The sequence below is a fragment of the Pteropus vampyrus genome, unplaced genomic scaffold (genome assembly GCF_000151845.1).
Source record: "Pteropus vampyrus isolate Shadow unplaced genomic scaffold, Pvam_2.0 Scaffold294, whole genome shotgun sequence".
Taxonomy (NCBI): domain Eukaryota; kingdom Metazoa; phylum Chordata; class Mammalia; order Chiroptera; family Pteropodidae; genus Pteropus; species Pteropus vampyrus.
This window is the reverse complement of record NW_011889075.1, coordinates 2181580-2208108: the sequence shown is the minus strand read 5'-3', so window position 1 is coordinate 2208108 and position 26529 is coordinate 2181580. Positions and strand designations below refer to the sequence as shown.

Here is a 26529-nt window from a genome sequence, read left to right as displayed (position 1 = left end):
CGTAGTACTGGTGGATAGAGGTTAGGCTCTGCTGTCCTTGTTGCTCTGGGAGGTACCTAACTTCTGCCTTCCTACCCCGCCCCTGCCCCTAAGTCTCAGGTGAGCTAAACCACGTAATTGCCTAGGTCACTCTATATGCACTGGCTGAATGTTGGACACGCTGACTTTACATTAAGAAAGCATTTGTCTAAAATTAGTAGTTGATAGATGGTCACGGAGATGGGAGCACAGCACAGGAAATGCAGTTAGCATTAATGTATTGGCTAGGTGGAGACCCAGAGGAAGGAAAGAGTAATTAGGGGTATATAAATGTCTAACCAATGTACTGTATACTTGAAACTAATAAAGTAAAATTTAAAAAAAAGAAAGCATTCATCTAGATAAGAGTGTAATTCATTAATTTACTAAGTAAGTTTTCGTGGTTATACAAATGTTTTTATATGTATATCTTTATACAGTCATGGTATTTAGTTTTAAAATAGTATAACCCAAGTATGCTTTCTCCATCACCAACTTATCTACCACAGTAACTAGGATGCTATTATATCAACTATTCTAGGCAATAAATTCTTTAAAAATTCCTAGTATACAAAACTGTTAAAAAAAAAATCTGCTACTTCCACTACTCATAGCACTTCTCTCCTAAAACTATTAATAATATTGAAGGAAAATATTTCTTACAGAATGAGAACTCAAGTTTTTTGGTAAAATAATTTGTAATTAAGAAATATTTTAAAGTCTTATATATTCACTAAAGGAAAAAAGAAAGATAAATAAGGGTAGAAAACAAAAACAAAAAAAGTTTATGACCAAATAAGAGTAGCATTTATTTAAGATTTCATCTGACCTTTTTTTACTTGATGCTAACATCTTTTTAATCCTAAAACTGTATATATGAGCTACTTCAAAAACATAAACATGTAAATGTTTAATTATAATTTAAAACCATCTTTATTCCAAACTGCAATTAAAAGATTCCTAAATTTTCATTGAATTAATTTTAAAAAGAACAGACTTCATTCCAGTGAATTCTCAGATTTAAATTAAAAAATTAAGCACAAAACAGAACCTGTGAGTACTCCTGCCATAAAAGCAGAAGAAACACTTAAACATCCTCAAGCTAGAACAAGAATAGCAACACCAAGGTTAAAAAGCCATATTTATATTAAATAGATACATTTTATGTTTGCTTTGAAAGTTACCTTGGGGGAATGTAAGCAAAGTCATTACTAACAGTAATAAATGCAACTGCATTTACTTTAGAATGTGTAAGCCTACCATGTGCAAATTCCTTTATGAAGAATTGGAACCAGTGTTTATTCATATGAGCCTCCTGAGAATTCTGAATTCTTTAGCAGTCCACATAGTTCATATATATCTTTTTGATAACTAATGAATTTTGTATTGACCCACTTACCTTTAGTGGTCTAAATTCCAGTAGAGATAAGTTAATAGAGACTCATTCTAACAAGGTTCCCAGTAAAATAAAGTAGGAGCAGGCCAAGAGATGGGACATTAAAAAAATAATTTGAAGACTTGGGTGACAGTCCTTAATGGGTAAGTAACAAGGTCAGATCAGGTAGAGTAAAGTGAGAGATTAAAAAAAAAAAACAAACCTGTCTTTAGAGAAAATTTAATAAATTAAACTTCAAACATTTTAATTTCTTTAGTTGCTTTTACTATGCATTTATATGAATTCACTCATTTAATGCATGTCTTATGCAGCAAGTAAAACCTTTGCTAATTCTAAACCACCATCTTTAAAAAATATTATTCTGAAACACGATAGATTTTCTTTGACCAGAATGATTTAATTGGCATACAGCAGACTTATCACTAAGATCTGTACTTCCAGTAAAGATTTTTCAAGTGTAGCTCATTTTCTTGGTGTTGCAATAAATCCTTGCCCATTTAAAATTATTTTTTCCTGTCCCACCCCGCCAAGGGAGTAGCCTATTCTAACTTTCACTTATTAGTGTTTGTGATTCAAAGACAGGTTGAAATGATAAGACCAATTTCTGTCAAATATCGAACTTTCAGCTCTTAAAAATGTAACAGCTTGTTTATGGGGAAACCTGAGTATACTTATTTTTATTTTATTCAACTTCAACACACAAAGGTCTTTTTGTTTTCAACTTATACATCAAATTAAAAATAAATAATCTAAATTAATAATCTTTGGAAAAAAGACACGAAGCGAAGTTTGGGGGAAAGTCATCCATGGATAAAAGTTGAATAAAGAATAAAACTTAAAAAATTATTTTTATAATAAAAGATTATAAAAGGATCTCAAAAACAGGTACATGAAATATCTCCAGAAATTCTACTAAAATAAACTCCTCTATTCTAAAATCCAAAGGATACCAGACTGATTCTATTCTAGATATTTAGGAACAACATTAAAGCATTAATATCTGTTGTTATTCCTAGTAAGAAATACGACTAATGAAAATGGATCTTGTATATGTGTAAGTATACATTTACCCTCCCATTAAAGTAAATGCCTCCTAAAAAATTGAAATAGTAGTATTTACTCTTCAAATGAAATAATTATTGACAGAAACAAGGGTCACTAAATGTCTAAGAAACACATTTTTAACAAAGACTATGTCGCTTTTCATGAACCAATAAATGCCAATTTTTATCTTTGGACTACCATGACTTTTCATTAAAATTACTGCCAGGATCAATACTGTATGGGTTCAAGTTAAGAAATCTAAGTAAGAGGTAGTCCATGACCTCTAATATGACAAATAGATAAATGTCTAACTTCTAAACATTGGATTTTCTACTTCTCAACCAGAGCTCCTAACTAAACACCCCCACTCCCTACCTACAATGATGTTAAATGAGCCCTCTGCTCCTAGCTGTACTAAGAGTATAAGAAATAAAGGCTTTGGCCCTGGCAACTGTGAATGAGACATCACCATGGCTAGCTTACATTTCTATTTCATATCAAAGTAGCATGTCTCTTCCCCGTCTTTTACCTGTTATCTCCTTGTGTCCTCACACTAACCCGAGTCTGGCAATTTAGTATTACTCTCGCTTCAAAGACTAAAAACCTGAGATTTGAAAATAGAGCTTCTTGTTCGAATCCAGTTAGCGAAATGGCAGGACCAGGGTGTCTCCCCTATATCATCTCTACCTTCAATATTGTCTCAACCTAATGTTTTCATGATTTCAAATTTTCAGCTAATAACCTAAACAAATTAACCCACAGCATCCCTGTCCATACCACCTTGTAAAGAGATAACTGCTTTTATCCATTCCTAAGCAGCATTAGTATATGCCAGAGAAATGTTCACGATGACAGCATTTTACATAGTCCCCCAAACTTTAAGATGTCTGAGCATTATTTCGGCAGTAATTTCCAACCTTTTTCTTGTCATGACACAAATAGAAAATAACATGTGTACAGCCCACTACTCAAGCCTAGAGCTGACCAGTCAGGAGGTTCCAGCAGCACCATGCAAGCCATGCACTGCCATTCTGGGGACAGAGGGCATGACAGAGCTCAGCGCTCCTGTGACCTGTGTGCTGTACTGTAGAGGCACATGGCTGGCAAACTCTGATTTTCAGTTCTAAAACTACCACCATAAGTTCACAGTGGGTCAGACACAAAGGAATATAAATCAGAGAAGTAACAAAAGAGAAATGACAGTGAAAGCCTCCGACTCTTACAGATAGTGGGAAGTTTTGCTTTCCTAACATTGACTTGGGACATGTCCACTATGTCCTGTAGAGGCTGTGAACAAATTATACCCCAGTTCTGCCAGGTATCATGTAGGAGATCTGGAACTACAAAAGGAGAATGTTTAATGCTGCAAATCTACTATAAGAAAAACCCTAAAAAAAAACCAACCCAAATGATTCTATAAGGTCTTCCCACAGATTAAAAAATATTATAAGCTTGTTGTAACAGCCAAGTCTTAAATTAAGATTTGAGACTTTTTCTAGATATTACTGCTTTTTAAAGGGAAACAGAAAACACATCTAAAATCTTAACACTGTTTTTGGACCAACACATATTTAATATCACACATATTCCAGTACCTAAGCAGTTTTTCTTTTTTAACTTTTTTCCTGTCTCCTCCCATTTTTTTCTTCCTAGCTCTTATTTTTACTAAAGTATTTTTAAGTATCAAATGGTCTTGATTTGGGAAAAAACTAGTGCTTTAATTGCAGGAAAAAGCACAGAATTAACAGCCCATTAAAATGCACAAGACTAAATGTGAGTGTATCTGTTTATTTAGAGCTTTTGGTGCTTAAAATTTCAAATAAAATGATCTGTCCAATTACTGTAGTTTTTAAAAATAAATGATTTTTCCATTCTCATCTAGAAAAAACTGCAGCACAAATGAACACAGTAGAGTAGTGAAAACAGAATTACATTTAAAACATAATTTAGAAAACATATTTACCTCTTTTAAATTAGTAAGTATAAAATGTAATTGTTGGTAAAAGCCAACAAGAATGAAATACAGACATTTATCTTATGTTTGCATGCATCATAAAGGCAACAAAACAGTAATTTAAAAATTTTTACTAAACATGAAGATAAACATAAAATTAAGAAAAAAACTCTTCCCTTTATTTTCACCCCAAAATTTTCTTCTATATTCAGTAAAAAAATTTTTACTTTTCAAAAGTATATGACAGCTATCAGTACAAATCTCTGCTCCTTTAACATGTACTATTCTTTCTATGATACACAATTTAGGTATTATGATGCATTTTAAAATGAAACAATTTAATGCCAAAACCCGAGTTGCTTCAATGTAATGAGAGAAGACTTAAAGCTAGCACTGTATCATATCGAATTGCAGCATACATACTGTATTGCCCCGTGCTAGTCTGATATATGCTAGTCGGTACTGCCATGGTAGCGATGTTAGGTGGTGTTCCTTCTTCCTCTGATTTTTCTTCTTCAATCTTGGGAACACCATGCACATCAGAGGAAAGTTCATTCAGTATTTTTCTAAAATATAATTTAACAAAACAAATAATTAAGATACATGAATGAGATTTAAAATAGAAGCTATAATGGAAGGATTAGTTTGAAGTACAATTACTCTCTTTTTGAAAAAAGTATCACCACAGTAGGAAATTTAATTAACTTACCGATAAGAGGGCCTTCGTGAAAGGATTTCTCTACGTTTATGAGAATCAATTACACCTTCTGATTCTGCAGACTCATCTGTCTCTGCAATTGTTGCTACCTATAATACAAGAGTTTCTGAAATGCATCATAAAACATATGACCGTCTTCATTCAAAAAAGGGCAATTAAGGGTCTCTGTGTGCAGCCCTAAGCCAGGCTGGGGAAGCGCCCAGCAATAGAACACACTGAACCCACACTAATGGAGTTCACTCCTGGCTTAGGAAAGGAAGCACAGACACAAAGATTTTAGTTGTAGAACAAATGTGTATGGAAAGGAATGGTACAAATAATAAACACTACTACAGAAATGCCAATAAAAGAGTGGTTGGAATGTCAAGTGAGGCTTCACAGGAAAGGCCTAAATATAAGATACATTAGATCTAAGATCTCAACCCTGGAAGTACTTGAAAAATTTCCAGCAGCAAGTGAGTGAACAAGTGATAGAGGCAGGAAAAAACATTTTAATGTCACTGCCCTCTTCACAATACCACAACTGACTTGAACCGGGTCTTCAAATTAGACATTAGATAGATTCAAAGAAGAAAGAATATTTAAACAGGTAAACAAGTGAGTAAATAAGCCTGGTAGAAGCTATAAAATAAAGTAGGTTGGGACTTAATAATAGTAGTTCTTGAAGGTCACAATAAGGAATTTCTCCTTAAAAGATCAGAGTTTTAAGCATGATTTCATTTTTTTCAAGTAATAATAACATGACTATTAAACAAAGTCAGAAAACTAAAATAATAAATCTCTCTACAACATGATTGCTCTCATTATATTCAGCCATTTAGCATTCAGGGCTTAAGACAGTTCTAAGTTTACAAAATTCACTTTACTTAACATTACAATTATATGGGAATTTGATTTGGGCAATATTTAGAAATGTTTAATAAAAGTCATAATACAAAAGAAAGCGTGAAAAGACTTTCTTGTTTTATAATTAGGGTTAGAAAGAGTCAGGAAATCTTGGAATCAAGAGTCATCACAAGGAGAAAAAAAAGACAATAGTGAGAATTATTCTTAAACTTTTGAACACAGGAAAAGGCACTTGGTGCTGCAAAGATAACCAAGCTTTTAATGCATGTGGATTTATTATTTCAAATATGTTACAACCTTCATCCTTATTCTGCAATAAACTGTACTCAACAATGCAGAAAAAGAACAAGACTAAGTATGTGCATCAATGTTTTTTTCAAAGACCTTTTAGTCATCAATTAGATTCAAATAATTTAAAGGATAACAAAGTGACCGAAAAAAAAAAAGAAATAAATTCAATAAACAAGAAAAGTATACTTTTAAAAATGCACACTTAATAATTTACAACTATTGATGCAAAAAAAAAAATGTTTTAGCTTCAAGAAATGTTAAAGATTTATGACCAACCTTGACAATAATAAAAACACATCTCTAGATCACAACCACAATAATAATTACATCTACAAAACTAAGGTTTAATCTGAGGGGGGTACATGATGTGAAACGTAAGACAAAGAAGACCGTAGTATCATTATTTCCTATGGATTACACATATTAAATTGAAAACAAACTTAAATTTCTACCTAACTACTAATGTGAATAATCATGAAAACATCAGTACTATATTCTTTCTATTACTGTGTTTATCAGACATCTTCTCCAAAGAATCCTCAAAATATTTTTAAGCACCATTGGAGAGCTCTGCTAAATAAATCTGAGTTTGAGCACAGAACAATTTGAAGTCTCACTCATCTGGCAATTACTCATCCTGCAAATTAAGAGCTAACAACAAAATGGTAACTCTTAAGTCAAATCTACGTATCTAGCAGAGCACAATGCACTTTACACGGAAAAGGAAATTCCTCCAAAAGTCTAATAAAATGATTTGAGCGTAAAAGCTATACAAGGAAAAGAGGATAATTGAATTAGTTAAAAAAAAAAAAAAAGAAAGAAAAGAAAAGGCTCAAGTAGGTCAAAGACAAATCATCAGGGAAGGAAGCTAACCTGAACAGTTTGTATTTGTGATGAATGAATAACCGATGGCTGTGGTGTCTGAATTACTCCCTGGACATGTACAGTTTGGCCCGAAGGTAACTGTACTAGAGTTACAGCTGGGGAGCCTCTTCCGGTGCCTGATCCAGCTACAGAAACCTGCAAAAATGATCATCATTAAGGATTAAGGCTGGGCATTTTATTGTTCCTTTTGCTTTTCTGAAAAGAAATACCACTCACTATGATGACTTGCCTATTTTTCCTCCTTCTAAGAAATGACAAGCAAGCTGGGGTACTTACCATTAGGAGGTGATCACTGTCCTGGAACAGTCATTCTCTGATGTGATAGTAAAGAACCCATGCTCCTCACTTTCAGTTCCCATGCTTCGGTGGCTAAGAATGTTCCAAGCACAAAGTTCTAAAGCAGTTAAACTACCTCACTACGACCTCAAGACTATTAACAGTGAAGCCTTATTTAGGCCAGAGTATAAACTACCCTTTCTAACTTCTTAAGACAAATTGAAGACAGAAATTAACTATGGTGAATTATCTTTCAATAAATGAAACATTCAACATATGATATTCTAGTATTACTCCAGATGCAATTTACTGATGAACATCAGTTACTTTTGTTCCCATAATCACACAAAAAAAGCACAGGCCAAAGAAATCCCAGGACCTCCCATCCCCTTAGTGTCTCTGGCCCAGAGAAAGCTCATGCTTTGGAGTGTGTGTGGCCCTCTCACTTTTTCTCTCCCCTAGCTTGAGCATCCAGCTCAGGAGGGCCAGAACCGCCACGTAGCTTGTACAGAGAGAAGGGTACTCCTACTGGGTCATCTCCTAACTACCTTGAGTGCTTTCGACAGAGATCTCTACTGGCAAAACACAATAATACCTCCAAGCCTCTGGACTCAACACCTGCAAAGTATTCTAATTAGTAAACCACTCAGTCCTATAGGCCAGTGTAATCTTAAAACCACCTCATTTCACTAAGTTTCTCTACTCACTATGACTTACTCAAAATTGTCAGACTTCTACCATCACAGAAACCTATGATGAATGGTAGAATCATACAAATTTTGCAGAAATCTGTGGGACCTTACCAATGATTTCCAATCTATTTATACTAATACTTTAAGAGAATTATTAAAAACTTGATTTATAACAAATAAGGTTTATTTAAAACATCATTTCCTTAGAAGGTAAACTTCTCTGGCAATCCAAAAACAAAATCTTTTATCCATGCATGAGAACCTATATGGTGAGCACTGTACAAGGTGCACAAGAATCAAAAGTAGAATTGCTAAAACTAACATCTAAGAAACAATAGCCTACTAAACAGTTTAGGACTAATTTTTCCATTGTACAGTCCATGAAAGTCATTGGAGTACGTAAAAGAAAGATCGGTATGAGCCTAAAAAAATAAGTGAAGTTTTGTGTAGAAGCCACAGCTTGAGTTGGACCTTGATATGAGCCTGGATAACACTGGGACAGGAAGGTGAGAAACTAGGGCACAGACATGTATCCTAAGAGAAATTTCATCCTACCTGCCCTGGAGTATTATTGTCTACCTTAGATTTCAAGGCAAAGAAAAAAGTTATCCCATAATGGAACCAGTAGATTTAACAACTAGAAGTTAAAAAAAAATTGGGAAGATTTATTCTACAGATGTTCCCAGAACAAAAAAGCAATTCTGTATGAATTATAAAAAGGTACCTAACTCTGCGTGAACCAATTACTTAAAGGTACTCCTTTTGCCACAACTTTTTAGTCTTAGGACAGACGCCTTGACATTCTGAAAAATTAATGATGATCTCAAAGAGCTTTTGTTTATGTAATTTATATCCAGTAGGGTGCTGTAAATGTTTAACAAACAGCTTCTGGGAAGGGAGATCCCTGATTTGTAACTTTTGCCGATTTCTGTAATGTAAATACTCCTAACTACGGCAGATTTCGAGCTCCCAAAGAATGGCACTGAATACAAAATTGGAAAAGAGATGTGTACATCAGCTCTCAGAAGCCAGCGCCAGAACAACACTGGGTATATGTATTGATATTTATCATACTGGGAATTAAAATGGAGAAATTTAAAAAATACTTAGTAACTTATTTAAAAAACAATTCTATTACATGCTAACAATACTTTATGAAGATTACATTTTTCTAAAAACTTACTAATATCAATGTTTTGTTTTTACAAGTTCTTTTAATATCTAGTTTAACTGAAAACAGCTAGATTTTTATACCTACTTCTGCACTTAATCTGTTGCAATATATTATTTTAGTTGGTATATAAAGAAAATCTGAACCTGACACAGATGTATGATTGAAAAAGAGTATTTTTATAGCTATTTAAAAAATGTGGATATTCTCTGATACTATACCAAAATTTGACAAGTGATTGTTTCTCAAGGGTTAGTTGCAATGTGTAATCTGAAACCACATTTGTTACATTAAAATCCACTGCTGGATCTGGTACTTTGGATAGACCTTTGCCCATGCACGATTTGGTAACACGCAGTTATGTGGAAAACATTGGTTCACTGAGTTAAGCGGATCTCTCAAATACTAACACACTTCATAATACACTATCAGAAAAGCATGTTCATTAAAATATCATCAATCTCATCAGAAAACTATAAATACTAGGAAGCTATCACGCTCAGAATGGCAGATGCAGGTTTTCCAAAATTCAAAACTTCAGCCTAAAAGCTGGAATTTTATCAATAACAGTGAACACTAACCATTCTTTTGACAAAAATGTCCTGTGGAAAAAACCCAGCTAGATCATCCTGCTGCTCAAAAAATAACTCACGTTTTTTTTCCCCCCCAAGAACACCATCGGTCTTAAGTGCACAGCAGAAATGCCTTCAGTGAATGTCCCAATTTCAAAACAATATTAAAACAACATGTACTGAAGGGTCAAGATTTAATATAATTGGTAGTATTTACTGCTTCATTAAGGATATTCTTAATGAAACTGACTTTTTCACTGCAAGTGAATGGCAATGAAGAAAACAATGACAACTATACATTTTGGTGTCACTGACTTGATTCCTGATAAGGGACCAACAGTTTTACTCCGCCTCCATTGTTTTTGTATCATCAGTGCAAATGGCAATAAAAGAAAAAGGAAAACAGATCTTAGCATTTCTGTGAAAATAGTTTTGACCTCCTAAACCTCTTTTAAGAGGCCTCAGAGTCTTCCCTAAGGTTGTGTGTACAATACTTTGAAAAATGCTGCTCTATCTCAGTGTAGCCCCCAAGGCTCTGGCTCACAATCTGAAGGGCAGAGTGTTGAGGCAGGCTGGATTTCAGCTTCACGGCCAAAACAATCATATCCAGTAACCTTGGTAGAGTTTTCATATGTCAGAGACTGAGCAAAATATATAAATTATATCCAAGAGTACTACAAGTATTCTTACAGACTAGATCTGTGGATTAAAATGGTAGCTAGTGCCCATATTCACTTTCTGTGGGGAAATGCCCCAGCTTCAAAGAAGATATTTTGAAGAAATCACAACTCAAGAAAAAGTCATGGGGTTTTGATAAGTATAAATCATGCTTTCAGTTGCTTTAATTATCTTTCAAGTATAATTTTCAGGATTTTAATTTATTAAACAATCACTCTAACAAAATGGCTGTGTCAATACCTGCTGTGGAAAAGGAGCTACACCCACCAATACAAAACTATATTCCTAGAATTCTAGAGATGAGTTATATGAATTCTGTTACCACGATGAAACTCCTCTATGTCCAAATTCTAGGCAGTGAAAAAGCTCATGAGAACTCTTTCATTAAACTACTGGAATAAAGGCTGAGAACCAGCACAAGTGACATACCCTGGAGTTAGAATTCAGACGTATCCTTAAAAATAAACAAAACCTTACATCTAAAGAACCTGTCAGACATTCTATAGTCTCACTGGTTTTGCTAAAACTGGTGACTAGCATTAAGCCTATAACTGTATTGGTAGAGTTAACAAGCTAAATTTCACTATTCATTAATTAATTTCATTATTCATAAAAAAAATTCATATGGCTCCCTTTTAACATTATATTTTTATGCTGATCACATGACCAAATGTATGGTACCCTTTAAGTATGGTACACAGATGGCATAAAAGGAACAAATGCAATGAATCAAGTTCATCATGGTGGCCCCAAAGGCAAAAATTAGTAAATAAAGGAACATCTGTTTGGGGTAAGGAGGCAGATTTAGTTTCAGGTAGGCCAGGTTGAAAGCAATGCTAAGACAACCAGGTGGAAATGTATAATAGGCAAGAATTATGGGGCTAATGCTTGGGTTAGAGCTTAGACAGGAAATAAAGATCTGAAAAATACTGACAAGAGTAATCTATAAGAGTATTATAGATTACCTTATTCATAATACGCAAAAAGAATTCTAAAGAAGCTCTGGAGAGAGGAGGAAATTAAGCTTTTCCTAAAAGATACTATTATAGAGACATAAACTTTAGTTCACTTGAACTAAAATGTGCATACTGTAGGCAGAAATTGGGAACAATCTTTTTTATAAATATCAAATATTCATTCTAAGACTTTTTAATCAATCAAAAATCTCACAGAAACAAGTCTTACTTATGAACTAACTCATTCTTTTATTCATTCAACAAATATTTATTGTGAGCCTACCATGTGGACCAGTATAGACAGGGGTAGGTATATAGCAGTGAACAAGAAAAGTCTCTGCTCTCCACCCACAAATACATAATTTTGGGTGGGGCTAAATTCTTAAAAGAAAAATAAAGCAGGGTAAATGATCAGAGAGTGACGAAGGAGCGTGGAAGGAGGCTATTTAGGATATACCTATGATATGGAAAGCTTCTCAGAGGAGAGAACATTTGTGCGAATGAAGACAAGGAGAAAGCCATAGGAAAATCTATGAATATATTCATCACATTCCAACAAATCAAGTAGGCACCTGCTCAAAAAACAAAAACATAAAATGGATGTATTTTATATTTCATAGTTTCGTGCCTCTTTATATGAGGCTCTAAAAATGTGTAGAATGAACTCATAGTAGACATAATTTACCTTTTTTTCCAGCTCCCCTGAAGAATAATCCTCTTCTACAGGATGCCTGAAACATAGATTATGCTGATGCCACCACATCCACCGAAAACCCCACTATAGACAGTAATCTGAAGGAATAAGTTAAGATGATGCAATTGACAGCCTTACTTGGCTTTGCAATTTTAAAAAATCCTAATAAAGATACTTGTAACTGAGAAAACCTCACAATTTGTAACACAGCATTTGATTAGCACTTAGTAGAGTAGCTCTAATCTGTAGCCAGGTTCCCTTATGATGGGGGTTTATGATGTCACAGTACAGATGCAAATGTCACAAAGCTTCTGGGCCCACATTCAAAATAGTTAATAAAGGATGAAAAAATGGGAATTTACAATATAACAGATTTTGCTATCAACTCTGCTGCCTGAGAAATCAAATCTATATACTATTACCTATTTTAATTTCAAGGACTACAATAAAAATCCACTAACATTCTGAGCAAGATGTTGGAAAACTATCCTGATTTCTGTGTATTAAGACAGGATTCTCAAAAGAGTCTGTTTCTTCTACAGAAAAAAAGTGTTTAAAGACTATTTCAAACATTTTAAGATTGCAAACATAAAAATAATATAAGTGTGAATATTTGAATAAGATGCAAAATATTTTGCTTTATTTTTTAAAGTCCTATCTAATTGTGCTAAGAAGACAAAGTGAAAATCGCAGCACTCTTATTTTAGCATCTTTAGTGACTCTCTTTCCCACTGAGTTTTCTTTTTAAACACTGTGGCTAGCAAACTGCAAAATCAATAGAGTTAAATTTTACTTAATTTTACCTTGAGAATATTAATTAAAAATATTTATTTATAACAGAGTTAGCCACATATAACTGGTATTTTTATATCTATGTTCAAATTCTAAAGAGGATTACGTGGGGATGTTGCTGTCTCAAGTCCTCTGTGTGTGTGGTAGAGCATAAATATAATCTGAAATCTATAATCTATAATAAAACAAAAAGGAGCAAGTTGATCACTTTTTCTGGCATTTTAAATATAAATAGCTGAATATTATATCTTTTTTTAAATTCCTCTTTTGAAAGCAAAGCAAATATCAGAATCAAGTCATTTTTAATTAGAGTCTATTTTGATAATACTTCCAATAAGTAGTACTAGTCATTCGAGGTCAAATAAAAATTAGGGGTTCTTTATGCTTTCGAAAACAATGCACCAGCTAACTTTTCCCCCTAGCTAATCTTACAGTATTTTGAATTTCCTACTTTTAGTAGATGGAGCATCATTTTATATTCTAACCACCATTTATCATAATACATTTAAAAATACTATGAAAACAAACATGATCTTTATACAAGTCAAAATTCTTTTAGCTCAAGAATTTTTAAAAATCAATCTTATATTTGGTTTCAGTAAGACTGAAAATAAAACTGATCATAATTCACTACCCAAATGTATTTCAAAGTAATAAACAAACAAAGTAAAGTAAGTTGCAATGAGATCCTGAACCAAAAATGGCATTTACCCAGCAAGTATCTTACAAGGGCAAACAGTGGATATTAAAACTACTCTTAACAATAATACAGATCATTTCTAATAATGAATAAGAAATGTTCATGCCAAAAGCCAGAAACCACAGAACGAATGCCTAAAACCACTTATTATCCAAACTTTACGTTAATCTTTATTTCTGACCGAAATTAACTCTTTTAAAAACATCTATGAAGCAAACTGCAATTCACTTGAATTATTCTATCTTATTTCTTCTAACAAGTACTTGGTATGAGTCCTGAAGATTAATGACTTGGCAAAACAAGATGTGGTATGTACCAACAAAGGAACATTATTCAGCCTTAAAAACAAAGAAAACTGTATCACATGCTATAACATGGATGAACCTTGGGGATATTATACTAAGCGAAATAAGCTAGTCCTGAAAAGACAAATACTGATGATTCCACTTATATGAAGTATCTAAAAGTAATCAAGCTCATAGAAACAGAAGGTAGAATGGTGGTTAACAGAGGCTGAGGGGAGGGCATTAAGGGAATTGTTGTTTAATGGGTATAGAGTTTTAGATTTGCAAGATGAAGAAATTCTGGAGATCTGTTTCACAACAATGGGAATATACTTAACAGTACTGAACTGTATACTTAAACTTGCTAAGATTGAAGATTTTATTCATTTTTTTCACCACACACGAAGAATAGTAATAACTATGGCCCCAAATTTGATATGATATGATAATTGACTGGCTTCTCTCCAGGAAAACAATAAATTGATTTTACCAAAGGCAATGGGACTGATTTCCTCATCATCTCCATAGACATAATTCTAAAGATCTATGTGATCTCATACTCTTGGCCCTAGAATTACAGTTCAACACACAGAATAGCTATTGGTGCCAGGAATATATGGAAACATTTACTAATATAGCAACATGAATAAAATTTAAATTTTGTATTCTCTACACACACCCGAAGTCAAAAGATGAGTTGGGATCTAAATATGAAACTATCTTATCTGCTACTGAATAATGGTGTAACAGTATAGAGTGTATGTATATATGCAATAGTTATGCATAGTACTAGGTATATATGGTAACATGCACATGTACAGTTCTATACAGTAACTATATATATATATATATATATATATATGTAGCATATATTATTACTACCTGCACTATGGATTTCCCAAGGTAATATCCTTTGAAATGGTCTGGTTCAACACTGAGCACCTATTTATTACAAGTAAAGAGTGCTTAGTGAAATCTAAAGCCTGATTGCCTGGGTACTAACCTTGGCTCGTCTTTTATTTGCTGTAAGACCTAACTTAAATTATTCAGCTTCTCTGTACCTCATTTTCCTCAACTGTCAATGAGAATGAAAATAGTTACTTTATATAAAGTTGCTGTGAGGACTGAGTCAATGTGTGTAATGTTTTAGAAAAGTACTTGGAAAATACTGAGTATTCAATAAATGCCCACTTTTGTTATTATTGTTTAATTTCATTTAATTTAATCATAGATTAAATTAAAACATTTATTTCATCAAATCTGCCAAAATAAGGTCTACTGCTGCATATTTAAAAGTAAATAAGTATGTTCCTGAACTATTTCTGCTCGCAACATCTTCATCTGATTTTGTCTCATAATACATTCAATACCATACAGGCTTTTCTCTTCCATGCCGTCTTGGAGAACTAGAGTTTCATCTCTGATAGGGCTCAGAAAACTCACATTTATGAGAGCACTTAAGATGTCATCACAATCAATGAAGTGAAAATTTCCCAAAGCCTGTTTTCCAAATGTAATTCCTTTAACGATATGGGATTTACAAAGGTTGTAGTAACAAAAATTAAAATAAGGCAAAGCAAATAATTTCTGAATCTTATTCAAATAAATTATAAAAATTAATATTTCCCTTTTTCAAATTTCAATGTCTAGTCTATTTTTTTGTTCTTTTTTTGGTGGTAAAAATATATATAACATAAAATTTACCATTTTAACCAGCTTTAAGTGTACAATTCAGTAGTAAGTATATTCACACTGTTGTGAAACAGATCTCCAGAACATTTTTATCTTGAAAATCTGAAACTCTATACCCCTGCAGCAACATTTCTGCTTGCAATATCCCCTCAAACTACATTTACTAGAAAATATCAGAGAAAAGGGTAAAAAATAACTGCATTTATACTCAGTTATTTCTCCATTACTGTTAGTGACAAACTGTTACTAAAACTGAGAATGTTACACTAAACAAATAGTACCCAAATCTCATAGGAAATCATTATAAATGACAAAATCTTTACCTCTCAAACACTAAAACAAATTTGGGTGAATTTTTTGGTGTGTGATTATAAGAAATATAAAAACAAAATCTTTTCCTGAAATATGACTTTGATTCGTACCTGCTGAAATTACTTTTGAAACATCATTTTATTCAAAGTATTACTACCTTGAATACACTGGAATGAAAATATAGAGTGCATTCTAAAACCAAAACTAACCTTTAAAGAAAGATACTATTATACATAAAATTGTCAAACTATGAGTACAAGTAAATAATAAATTCTTATTCAAATGGAACAAATGGTCACTTACATTAACAGTTCATAATTACTTTTACTTATGTCCCTCAAACCTTGAATTACCTTCAAAAATGAGTTACATTTGAAAGTAGTATATTTTCTTGAATTAGTTGATTGAGGAACAACATATAATGTGGATTTAACATTTATTGAAAAAAATTAACTTTTACTTTTTCTTCCAACTTTTGTTCATTTTTAGAGATAATTCTAAGTGAATACAAACATCACATTTAAAAAAAAAATTAAATAAGAGCAATGAAAAAGTGCCAGGGAGAGGAATACATACAAAGAGCAATAGAAAGTCAATAGTAAAATGTGAATTTTTACTTCAAAATCTTAAGAGGACCATTTTTCTCCTTCAGTAAGAGTCCATCGAGTAAGGGAATTAGTATATTGAAGTCTAACAACAAGATGCAGTTAAACACTGAGCTTAAACTAAATCTACTTAGGTGACACTAAATACACTAAATCAACCTAACACAATGCAGACTATCTTTAATATACAAATATGATGCTACTGACCCATTATCAACAGCGAATGTGCTTGGGTTCATTTGATTTTCTGATAGCTATCCACCCACATCTTTTCTGGTCCTATTTAGGACCAAGAATATGGATTTTTGACATGTCTGGCCACAACGATGAAACATACTAGTTCAATTTTCCACCAGATTGAAAAAGAAAACACACAACTCATACATTAAAATATGTCCCTTGTTAAACTGTCCCCACTTCAATCCTCCACTGTGTTTTAGGTCTGCTTTATTCTGAGGTATTTTTTTACATGCTGTCTGCATTTAGAACAGAGAGGATAAAAAATGAGACTAGCAGAATATAACACCTGAACCACATTCCCTAGCGGTTTTCTCTGCTCCCCAGAGTCCCTTATTTCCAAAAATAAAGAGGTCTTCAGAAAGGTTAAATTTCATATTAGAACTAATTCTCTCGAAGCACGATGCTGACCCTGATGATCTCCAGTCTCCTTCCAGTTCTATGACTCTTGTCTGCTCCTTTCATCTTTCCTTTTTATCTTTGCTGAATACTTGAAAACTGGTCATTTACAAGTTATTAAGCTTTCAGAGTTAAGGTGAGGTGACACTCAGGCCCACAGGCTCCATCAGTAGCTATAAGGAATGAAGCTTCTGAAAGCTAATTTTAAAGTACATCCTTTTCCATGGCTCCATCTGGATCACCTCGCCTACCCAGAGCCTCATGGCAGCATTATCAATTCCCAAGAGACTTGGAACGAGAAAAGTTCAGGGTGTCATCACAGTTGCTTTGAGAATAGATTACACATTTGTGAGATAAATGGGGAAATGTGAATACGGAGTGTGTATTAAGCCAAAGAATTATGCTTGATTTTATTAGGTATGATCATGACATTTGGTTATATAAGAAAATGTCCATATTTTAAGAGTTGCATACCAAGAAGTAGGAGTGAAATGACATGACGTCTGAGATCTGCAAAGCTGCTTAAAATACTTCAACAAAAAGAAAAAAAGATAGATGAGGCAAATGCTACAAAATCTTAAAAATTATTGTTTATATATACGAGGGAGCATTATTCCACTCTGTACATGTTTAAAATCTTTCATCACAATTTTTAACTTCCCATTACCCATTTAAAGATTATATTATTTACAGAGGATGTGAGGGTGACTATTTTTAAAACTACTTGTATATATAGTAATTTTGCTTTTCACCATTTTGGCTTTTGCAAAGGGTTTCCTCCTGGTTTGGTTATTTAAAATAGACTCTCTAACTTACTACTAAGAGTTTTTCCGTTGGAGAAGAGGGATGGAATCTGGTCTTATACATCAACGCAGACACTTAACGAACAAGATACACTTAACCAAACAACTCCTTTTTATACAGCTTCAATTAAAATTAAATCAACATTAAAAACAAAACAAAACAAAAAAACACCTCAGGAACAAAAGCCAAATCACATTATTTAACCTCAACTACTTGCCACCCATGGTTTGTTTATGGCAACTCCTGCTTTCAGCTCTTTGACACTGTCAACAAGGTGACTTCTATTTACTTTTGAATACAGATAGAAGGGAAAGGCTCCATTTATATCTAGGAAGTTATAAAATAGAAAAACTGGAAACTGAAAACTCGAGCTTCCCTTGGTACACTCCTGCCTCCATCAGTCAGTCAGCAGAACAGAGGCCAGAGGGCCAAGAGCAAGCTCGAGTTTTCAGATCTTTGTAAATGGGATGATTTTGAGAGTAAACTTGGCTATCAGATGCTTTGGAAAGACCAGGAAACTCAAAACTACTGCTGTCAAATGACTGGATGCAATGGATCAAAATGACTGAATCTTTTGGTCACATCTTTTTTCCCCCCACTATTTAATAATTTGACCATGTAAAAAGGAAAGTATTATAAATTCCTCTTTATACAAAACTGAATTAAGTCTAAAACATTGTGAATTTACAGTCTTCTAGTTTGAAGAAAATAAAACTAGTGATAAGTAAATACAATGACAGCATAAATTATTCGGAGGTCAATCACTTTTACTACATGATGCATTTAATAAAGATTTCAGCTTGATACTCAATCCTTTTATGATATAATATTGCATAACAATAATGAATACTCATAAATAAATATACAGCTTGTAAATGGGATGATTTTGAGAGTAAACTTGGCTACTCAGCAGTCAGAATTTTCTAAATGTAATTACTACTTTATAATCTAAATGTAATTACTACTTTACAATCTAAAGTAGTAATTACCTTTACAATCTAAAGTAGTAATTACATTTAGAAAATTCTGACTGCTGAGAATTGTGTCCTAATTTTTCAAAAAATCATGATCCATACGTGGCATAGAGGACAAACTCTTAGTGAATCAAAATAATCAATGACTCTGCATACAGATTACTTCTTAATCTCTTAAGATTTCTAGTATGTGAAAGATAAAAACTATAGTTGATTTTTAGGGAATATTTAAAAAATATAAAAGAATATAGCAAGTCCATGAACTTGCTATCCATATTTAATAAAAATCAACATTAGATATATTTGAGATTTTGGAAGAAGTAAGCATTATAAATGTGAACCACAGGCTTTTTCTAGTTCTATGATTCAGTTGTCGCACAAGTCCTCCATTCTCCCTTTCTATTTTATTCAAAACTCTCCCAAATTTCCCACACCCCAAGTTGTCGCTTCTTTGTCTCATAGACCCATCTTTCTCAATTACTTCACAGAAAAATTTCTTAAAGAAATCTATACTTTCAATTTCCACTTCTTCTCCCTCTTGTTTATTCTCTAATCTACTAAAACCTAATTTCTCAACTTCTATTCAATTCCGAAACCTCATAAATCCAAGGTTATTTTTCAAACTTCATATTACTTGACCTCTTTAACAACTTCTAAGGCTCACCCAGGCTGAAAATCTTCAGAATTGCAAATTATCATCTTTAGACAACGAAGAGCTATTGTTTTGACTGTGCAAGCCCAGAAGGCTGGGGGGAAAGGCGTGTATGGAGGTCAGTGAGTCAATAACGGGAGGGAAGTGGAGGCAGAAGGAAGATTTGTTTTAGACTACCACTTCAACAAAGAAGGGCAGAATTACAGACCAGGAATCACAGTTATGACAACTCTAGAAGATTCCGAATTCAGGAAGAAAATATATGTGCATTCCATTTCATTCACACAGACAAAAAGACTGAAGGATATACACCAAAATGCTAACAATGATTATATTTCTCCATGTTAAGAAGATGGATAGTTTTTATTTTCTTCTTTATAATAATATATATTTAATTTTCTACAATGAACATGCATATTTTTTACTTTATTTATTTAAATTAGTTTCAAGTATACAGTACATTGGTTAGACATCTTCATGCATATACGAAAAAGGCTGCCTTTTTTTCACCCTCTTAAACAGCAAAGGTCTGCACGCCTGTCTTTCAGAGTAACAAAGGAGGTTGTTGCCAGGGAGATGCAGCTCCACAGAATACTTGAGAAGAGAAAATCCCTGGGGAGCGAGTGGGTGTCAAGAGCTTGAATGAGGGAAGAAAAGCAGACTGGGTGCATGGGGCTCACTCAGTCTTGGGAGAGAGGAGACCTCATGGGAACTAGTCTGGCCTGAGACAACCCAGGAAGCAACTGGCATGCCCCCGGGCCTTCTAGTCAGCCCTCAGGCCCTTTTAACCCTCCTTTTAGGGTACTGTGGAAATCTCCCTGCTGCTCTTTCCCCACACTACCATGGTTCCACCAAATGGTGTCCCCACTACCAGCTCACTGATTTCCAATCCGACCTCCACACAGCTCCTAGTGTTTTAAACACAGGAAAATTACTTCAAGAGTATTTAGAATACAGGATACTTTATACTCTCAAAAGTATACAACTCTCTGCTGACCTTGACCAATTCCACTTCCCAGCCCTACCACTAGGCTGCTGTAGCCTTGACACCTGTAGTTCTCTGACTGCACACACTCTTCCCTGGCCTAGAATTTTCTTGCCTATCCCTACCTACTTGGCAAACTTTCATGCACCCTTTATGTCCAGCTCAAAAGTAAAATCTTCAGCAAAGTACTCCTAGTCAACTGGTTGCTCCCTCCTCTGTACAACTTAGTTGTTTTGTACATTTTATAGCACTTCGTACTCGGTTAGAATTATCATTCAAATACCTGTCTACCCACTAAACCATGAGATGTTTAAGGCCAGGAACCACATATCCTCATGCATCTAGAACAGTGTCTAGATACAGTGGGGACTCAATAAATACTTGATGAACTAAATAAACATGTTTTTACTACATATTTTTACAGATATCTCAGAAATAAATTTTAGGAGCTGACACTAACTCATACTGGTGCTCTTTAAATGAAACCAATGCAAAGTTTAAGACCTAGGTGGCTTTATAGTGTAGTGGTCAGCACGTCTGCTTTACACGCAGAAGGTCCTGGGTTCGTGCCCCAGGTGGAGCCACCGATCATAGGGTGTGCCAGGTCCCCCAAGTGCGCCAGGCATGCCAGGCCCCAGGGTGCATGCTACGAGCATGCAGGAGGAGACGCCTTCAGAGATCCAGTTCTGAGTAACCGGTAAGACTTCTGTCGTATTTACAGCTATGAGTATAAAACTATAATAATTTGGAATTACCAACCTTCTAAATAATAATTTCAGGATTACATATTGTGGAGAGATTTTTAGCTTTCTCTTGCATAGTGGTGGAGGGAGCACTGCAAAGTGTTACAATGCAAAAGTAATTCAAATATGGAGATTCTCTTTGAAATCAAATCACTAAGAATGTCTGATAACCAAGGAACAAGGGAAACATAAGATCAATTGCAAGAAAATAGAATTTACACATAATTCTCATTTCCATGTAGTTTAACTTTCATCATGCCTGCCTATTGCCTACATTGAATTTACCTGAGCTAAAGTAGGAATTGAATTTTGACCAGTCTGGGTCTGCATATGAGCGGATTCGCTCTCTGCCACAGAATCTGTTATACTTCCATCCTGCTGAGATTCAATTGTTTCCATGGTCATTTGTCTGAAAAGACAATAAAAAGGAAGAAATATTAAGGTCCTATCTGAAACATTTCTGTTTTTACCTATCTTTCTGATATTCATTTCTCTCATCCAAATGTACTTATTTTTTTCAAGAAATATGTTCAGTGGCAGATTCCTAACTCTTCAAACGTAAGGCACCTTCTCTGCTCACTGGATATGAACATTATTACCAAAGGAGCACTGCAAAATGTTTGATGAAATTAGTTTATTAAAATTTTTTTAATCTTATTAATAAAATCTCCTTGATAATTATTTTAAGCCCTGTAGTATAAATAAGTGATAAAAATGAGGTTTTCTATTTTACGTGAAGTATAAATATTCTATGATTCTCAAGGCCTAATATAAAGCAGATGCTTTATAACATGATGTAATATGAAAGAATGTTCCCACTGTCTAAATAAAATGCATTATAAAATAAAGGTATGCCTACCTTTTTAAGCACTAAGTAGTTTCTGATAAGCCTCTCAAATTGAATCACTGAGTTGGCCATTTGTTCTGAAGCTCCTCAGTTAAAGAGGAGAATCTAAATTTTCCAGGAAAAACTTCTGACGTGATTTTTTGCCTATGATTTCAACTTAAGTTAATTATTTCTATATGAAGTTTTTCCAGATAGAAGGTAAACCTTTTAATAATAAATTTTACCCTACTAGGAGAAAATAAAAATACCAGCAAAATAAAACCAAATTTTAAAAACTCATAGGAACTACTCCCTGCTGTTGTATATCTTTTCAATTGCCAATAGTATATCTTTTCAATTGTCAATAATATGATGCGTTTTTTTCCCTAACTTAGAAGTCTAAATATACTTCCAAAAAGCATGCAAGCCACTCAGAATTTTAAATTTAAATGTCCAGATCTTTTTTCTCAGATTTAAAGAGATGTCAGACCCTACAGATCTTCAGCTACAGTCTTTCACTTAATACCTTCTTTCGCATTTCAGCAGCCACTAACTACCTTCCAAGCCTTCCAATCTCAAACCTATGGGCCAGTCTATACTACACCTAGAGTTACTTCTCACTATTCAAAGTCATTTTAATACTTATGATCATGACAATTTAGAGTAATTATAAACAATAAAAATCTATAGTCTATTATAAAAAAATTTCTTTCTCTCAACATCCCCAAATTCCTTTACCTCTATTTTTATTTCCCAGCAGGGCCTCTCCAGCTGTAGGTAAGTATAGGTTACCAACCTGCATAAACTGCCCAATTCCCATAAGCAGTTCCCAAAGATAATACCTCAGAACATTAGTTCCACAGGATGTGAAAAGGTATGATCTAGGAAAAAGAGTAGGGGGAATGCTTACTCAAAAAAATTTTAAATATCCAGGATTAAAAGATTTTGTAGAACTTCTCAGAAGCTTGAACACGCCATTCTGCCTTGAGAAGGGTTGAGGGTGCAGATCCAATAGGTAGCATTTTCCAAAACTACCTGACCACCAAAAGCCCTCTTTACACAAAGCATTTCTCAAGTTGTTTCAAGTTCTGGAAACAACTTGAGAAATGCTGTCTTATGCTATTTCTTACAACTTTATTAAAAACTCTCTTAAGGCTCAGCCAAGAATTTGAGTGTCTACTCCAATATTAAATACTGAAAAGCCTTTCTCACTAAACTCTACTCATTTTAGAAATATTCATTCATAGCACAATCTACGTGACAGGCCCTGAAAATACAAAAGTGGGTTAGTTACAACCCTTGCCCTGAAGGAATTCTCTCATTAGTTGGTCCTTAGTTTCTCAAAGTACGGTCCTTGGACAAACTATATCAGAATTAACCAATGTACTTGTAAAAAAGAAAATAATAATAAAAACAAAGATTCCCAGGCTCAACCCCAAATCAACTGTATTGAACTTTCTGGGGATCTAACTTTTTCATATCAAAGAGATTCCAATGTACATTAAAATTTGAAAAAAAAAACTTAGGTTATTGGTAAATTCCATCAAGTAGACCATAATGAATATAAGTAAAGTAACTACTTAAATTGTGTGAAGGATGTTATATATGAAATGCTTTGGGAAACATGATTTAGTTTGCCTGAGGATGGGCCACGTGAGTTTTATCTTGAAGGAAAAGAAGAATTTCCTTCAGGTAGAAAAGGAAAGGAAGACTGAAAGGAAGAAAGTACAGAGTACATTTAGAAAACATTATAGCTGATTATAACAGAGAATCTGGGTGACAGGGGAGCCTATTTAGATTTAGTGGGGAGAAAGAGTAGGACGGTTAGAAGTAGGTGATAAGGCTGGATGGAACCAGATGAAGAACAGCTTTCAATACTCTGGAAAGAAAAAAAAAGAAATCTACCTCAAATGCCTCATCTGTTCTAGGCCCTTCAGTATGTATGAAACCAACCAATATTTACAAAGTTTCAACTATTTGATATCTACATAGAATTCAGTCAAGAACCAAAGAACCAAACAATAAGCTTAATAGGCAAAACAAATGGCCCAAAGTCCATATGTTAAAACTCCTGAATGAAGAGAACCTCTCCTGGTCCATACTTTAAATCCATTCATTTTTATTTAAAATACAATCCTCATTTATCTAGTTTTTAAATACACTGGATATAAGAAGATACAGCTGACAATGGGTAAAACTATATAGAATATAATAAACATTTCAAGAATTCCAAGTGTGTGGCAATTTGAGTCCATACAGGATAAAGTTGCCTAGTTCTTTATACTAAACAAATTGAAGTATTTATTAATTAAAACTCAATAAGTGATACTTACAATAACTATCCTGAGTCATCAAGAAAATGTTAACTATACTCAGTATACTTCAAGGAAAGAGGGGTACACATAATAGAAATCAGGAAGACTCCCATTAAAAAGGCTCTAAATGCTTAATTAAAAAGGGAAACAAACTACTCAGGACTAATCTTTTAGAGAGATAATAAAAGACTTCATAAGTTATTAAATATTTTTAAATGTTTACACATGAAAGTGATTTTATATACATTATCTGATGCTATCACCTTAATAGTTCCCTTTTTCTCCTGGGTATTTCCCGGAGTTCAATCTTTCGTCCTTCTCCTCTTTGCAACCTATGTATTATGGCTTCTTCAATTCTATATGCAGGTAACTCTCAAATCTGTGTTTATGCACATCTCCCTTCTACTGAGCATCTCAGCCTAGAGTTTTCACAGACACCTGTTCCTTCCTTTATATTCCTTCTTTCAGTCAAGAGCATTACTGTCCATTTAAGCTCCAAAGCTAGAATCATGTGTCTATACATGAGTAACAGATCAGCTACAAAAAACCCACAGTTAAATATCAGCCAAATCAGACCCTGAGCCTCGTACTAAAGAAAGGCAGAAATGGAAGGTCAGTGGCCACGCCCATTCATTCTCCTTGCTACACTTGGTTATTTACTATAACTTCCTATCCCAACACTGGACCAGCAGCTGAGTTACTGCTCCTCACAACTGCTGCTCTGAAGACCACATATCACAGACCATGGGCCTCTCTGGAAGCCATGACTAAATTCTGATGCCCCTGCATACACGGCAGAATTACGTCCATTAATACCTTACATCCCTATTTCTCCAGTCACTGTCAAAGCTATAAACTCTTTTCATATTTCATCTTCACTCTCATAGCTAGTACTTCCTTTCCCCCCAGAATACAATTGCTCACTCCTATTCTCCCTGCAAGCCTTAGCAATATGTTGTCTGGAACTCCTAAAGCCCCCATAACTCCATAACTCCTCACAAGAGAGAGTTGCTTGTCTTCCCAACTTCATCAAGATCAAATGTTGACTTGGCATCCTCTTTGATTCCCCACTACTATTTCCCAGCTGTTCCTCCTCTGCTCCTTCGTAAAAACCTTTGTTCCCTTGAGGCTCACGGTAATTTGGTGTACCACCCTATACACATCCATATGATAATCATCATCTTCTACTCATATCCAGGATGTAAACTGAAGATTTTGACACCTGACTCAAGAGCCTTCTTCTACAAGTAATAACAAATGTTGGAGAGGATGCAGAGAAAAAGAAACCCTCATACACTGCTGGTGGGACTGCAAATTGGTACAGTCACTATGGAAAACAGTATGGAGGTTCCTCAAAAAACTAAGACTTGATCTACCATATGATCCAGCAATCCCTCTACTGGATATTTATCCCAAAGACTTGAAAACTCATATCTGAAAAGATATTTGCACACAGATGTTCACAGCAGCATTATTCACAGTGGCCAGGACATGGAAGCAATCAATAGATGATTGGCTAAAGAAGCTGTAGTACAGCTTCTTTATATACAATGGAATATTACTCAGCCATAAGAAGAGATGAAATACTGACAACTTGGGTGTATCTTGAGATAATCAATCAAAGTGAAATAAGCCAGACAGAAAAAGTTGAAAGTCACATGATATCACTTATATGTGGGATATAAACGTAAAAGCAACAAATGAACAGGACAAATAGACTCATAGACATGGACTATAGACTAGTAGTTACTAGTGGGGTGGGGGAGGGAGATGGGGTAAAGGGGGTCAAATTTAGGGGGGCAGGGGGAGAGTAAAGTGGGTAAAGGGGATCAAATATATGGTAGCTGAAGGAAACATACAGATGTCAAATGATAATGTACACCTGAAAATTATATCTTGATGTTATGATCCTGCATTTTCCACTGTCATCTGATTCACTGACAATTCCTCTTTTGCCAGTTCCTTCTCTTACTCAATGTTAACCTTCAACATTGTATACGTCTTCAGGGCTCTGTTTA

General features: G+C 34.2%; 1 protein-coding gene across 11 annotated transcripts in view; it reads right to left on the bottom strand.

Annotated features, from left to right (window-relative positions):
- Window positions 1-26529, bottom strand: part of CREM (cAMP responsive element modulator) — a 65516-nt gene that overhangs the window by 24024 nt on the left and 14963 nt on the right. For all 11 annotated transcript variants that reach the window (XM_011376330.2, XM_011376333.2, XM_011376335.2 and 8 more), the window contains 4 exons: window positions 21656-21779; window positions 7141-7287; window positions 5122-5219; window positions 4836-4978 (listed from right to left, as the gene is read on the bottom strand). In XM_011376330.2, coding sequence (XP_011374632.1) covers window positions 4836-4978; window positions 5122-5219; window positions 7141-7287; window positions 21656-21779 — 512 coding nt within the window. The remainder of the gene's footprint in view (window positions 1-4835; window positions 4979-5121; window positions 5220-7140; window positions 7288-21655; window positions 21780-26529) is intronic.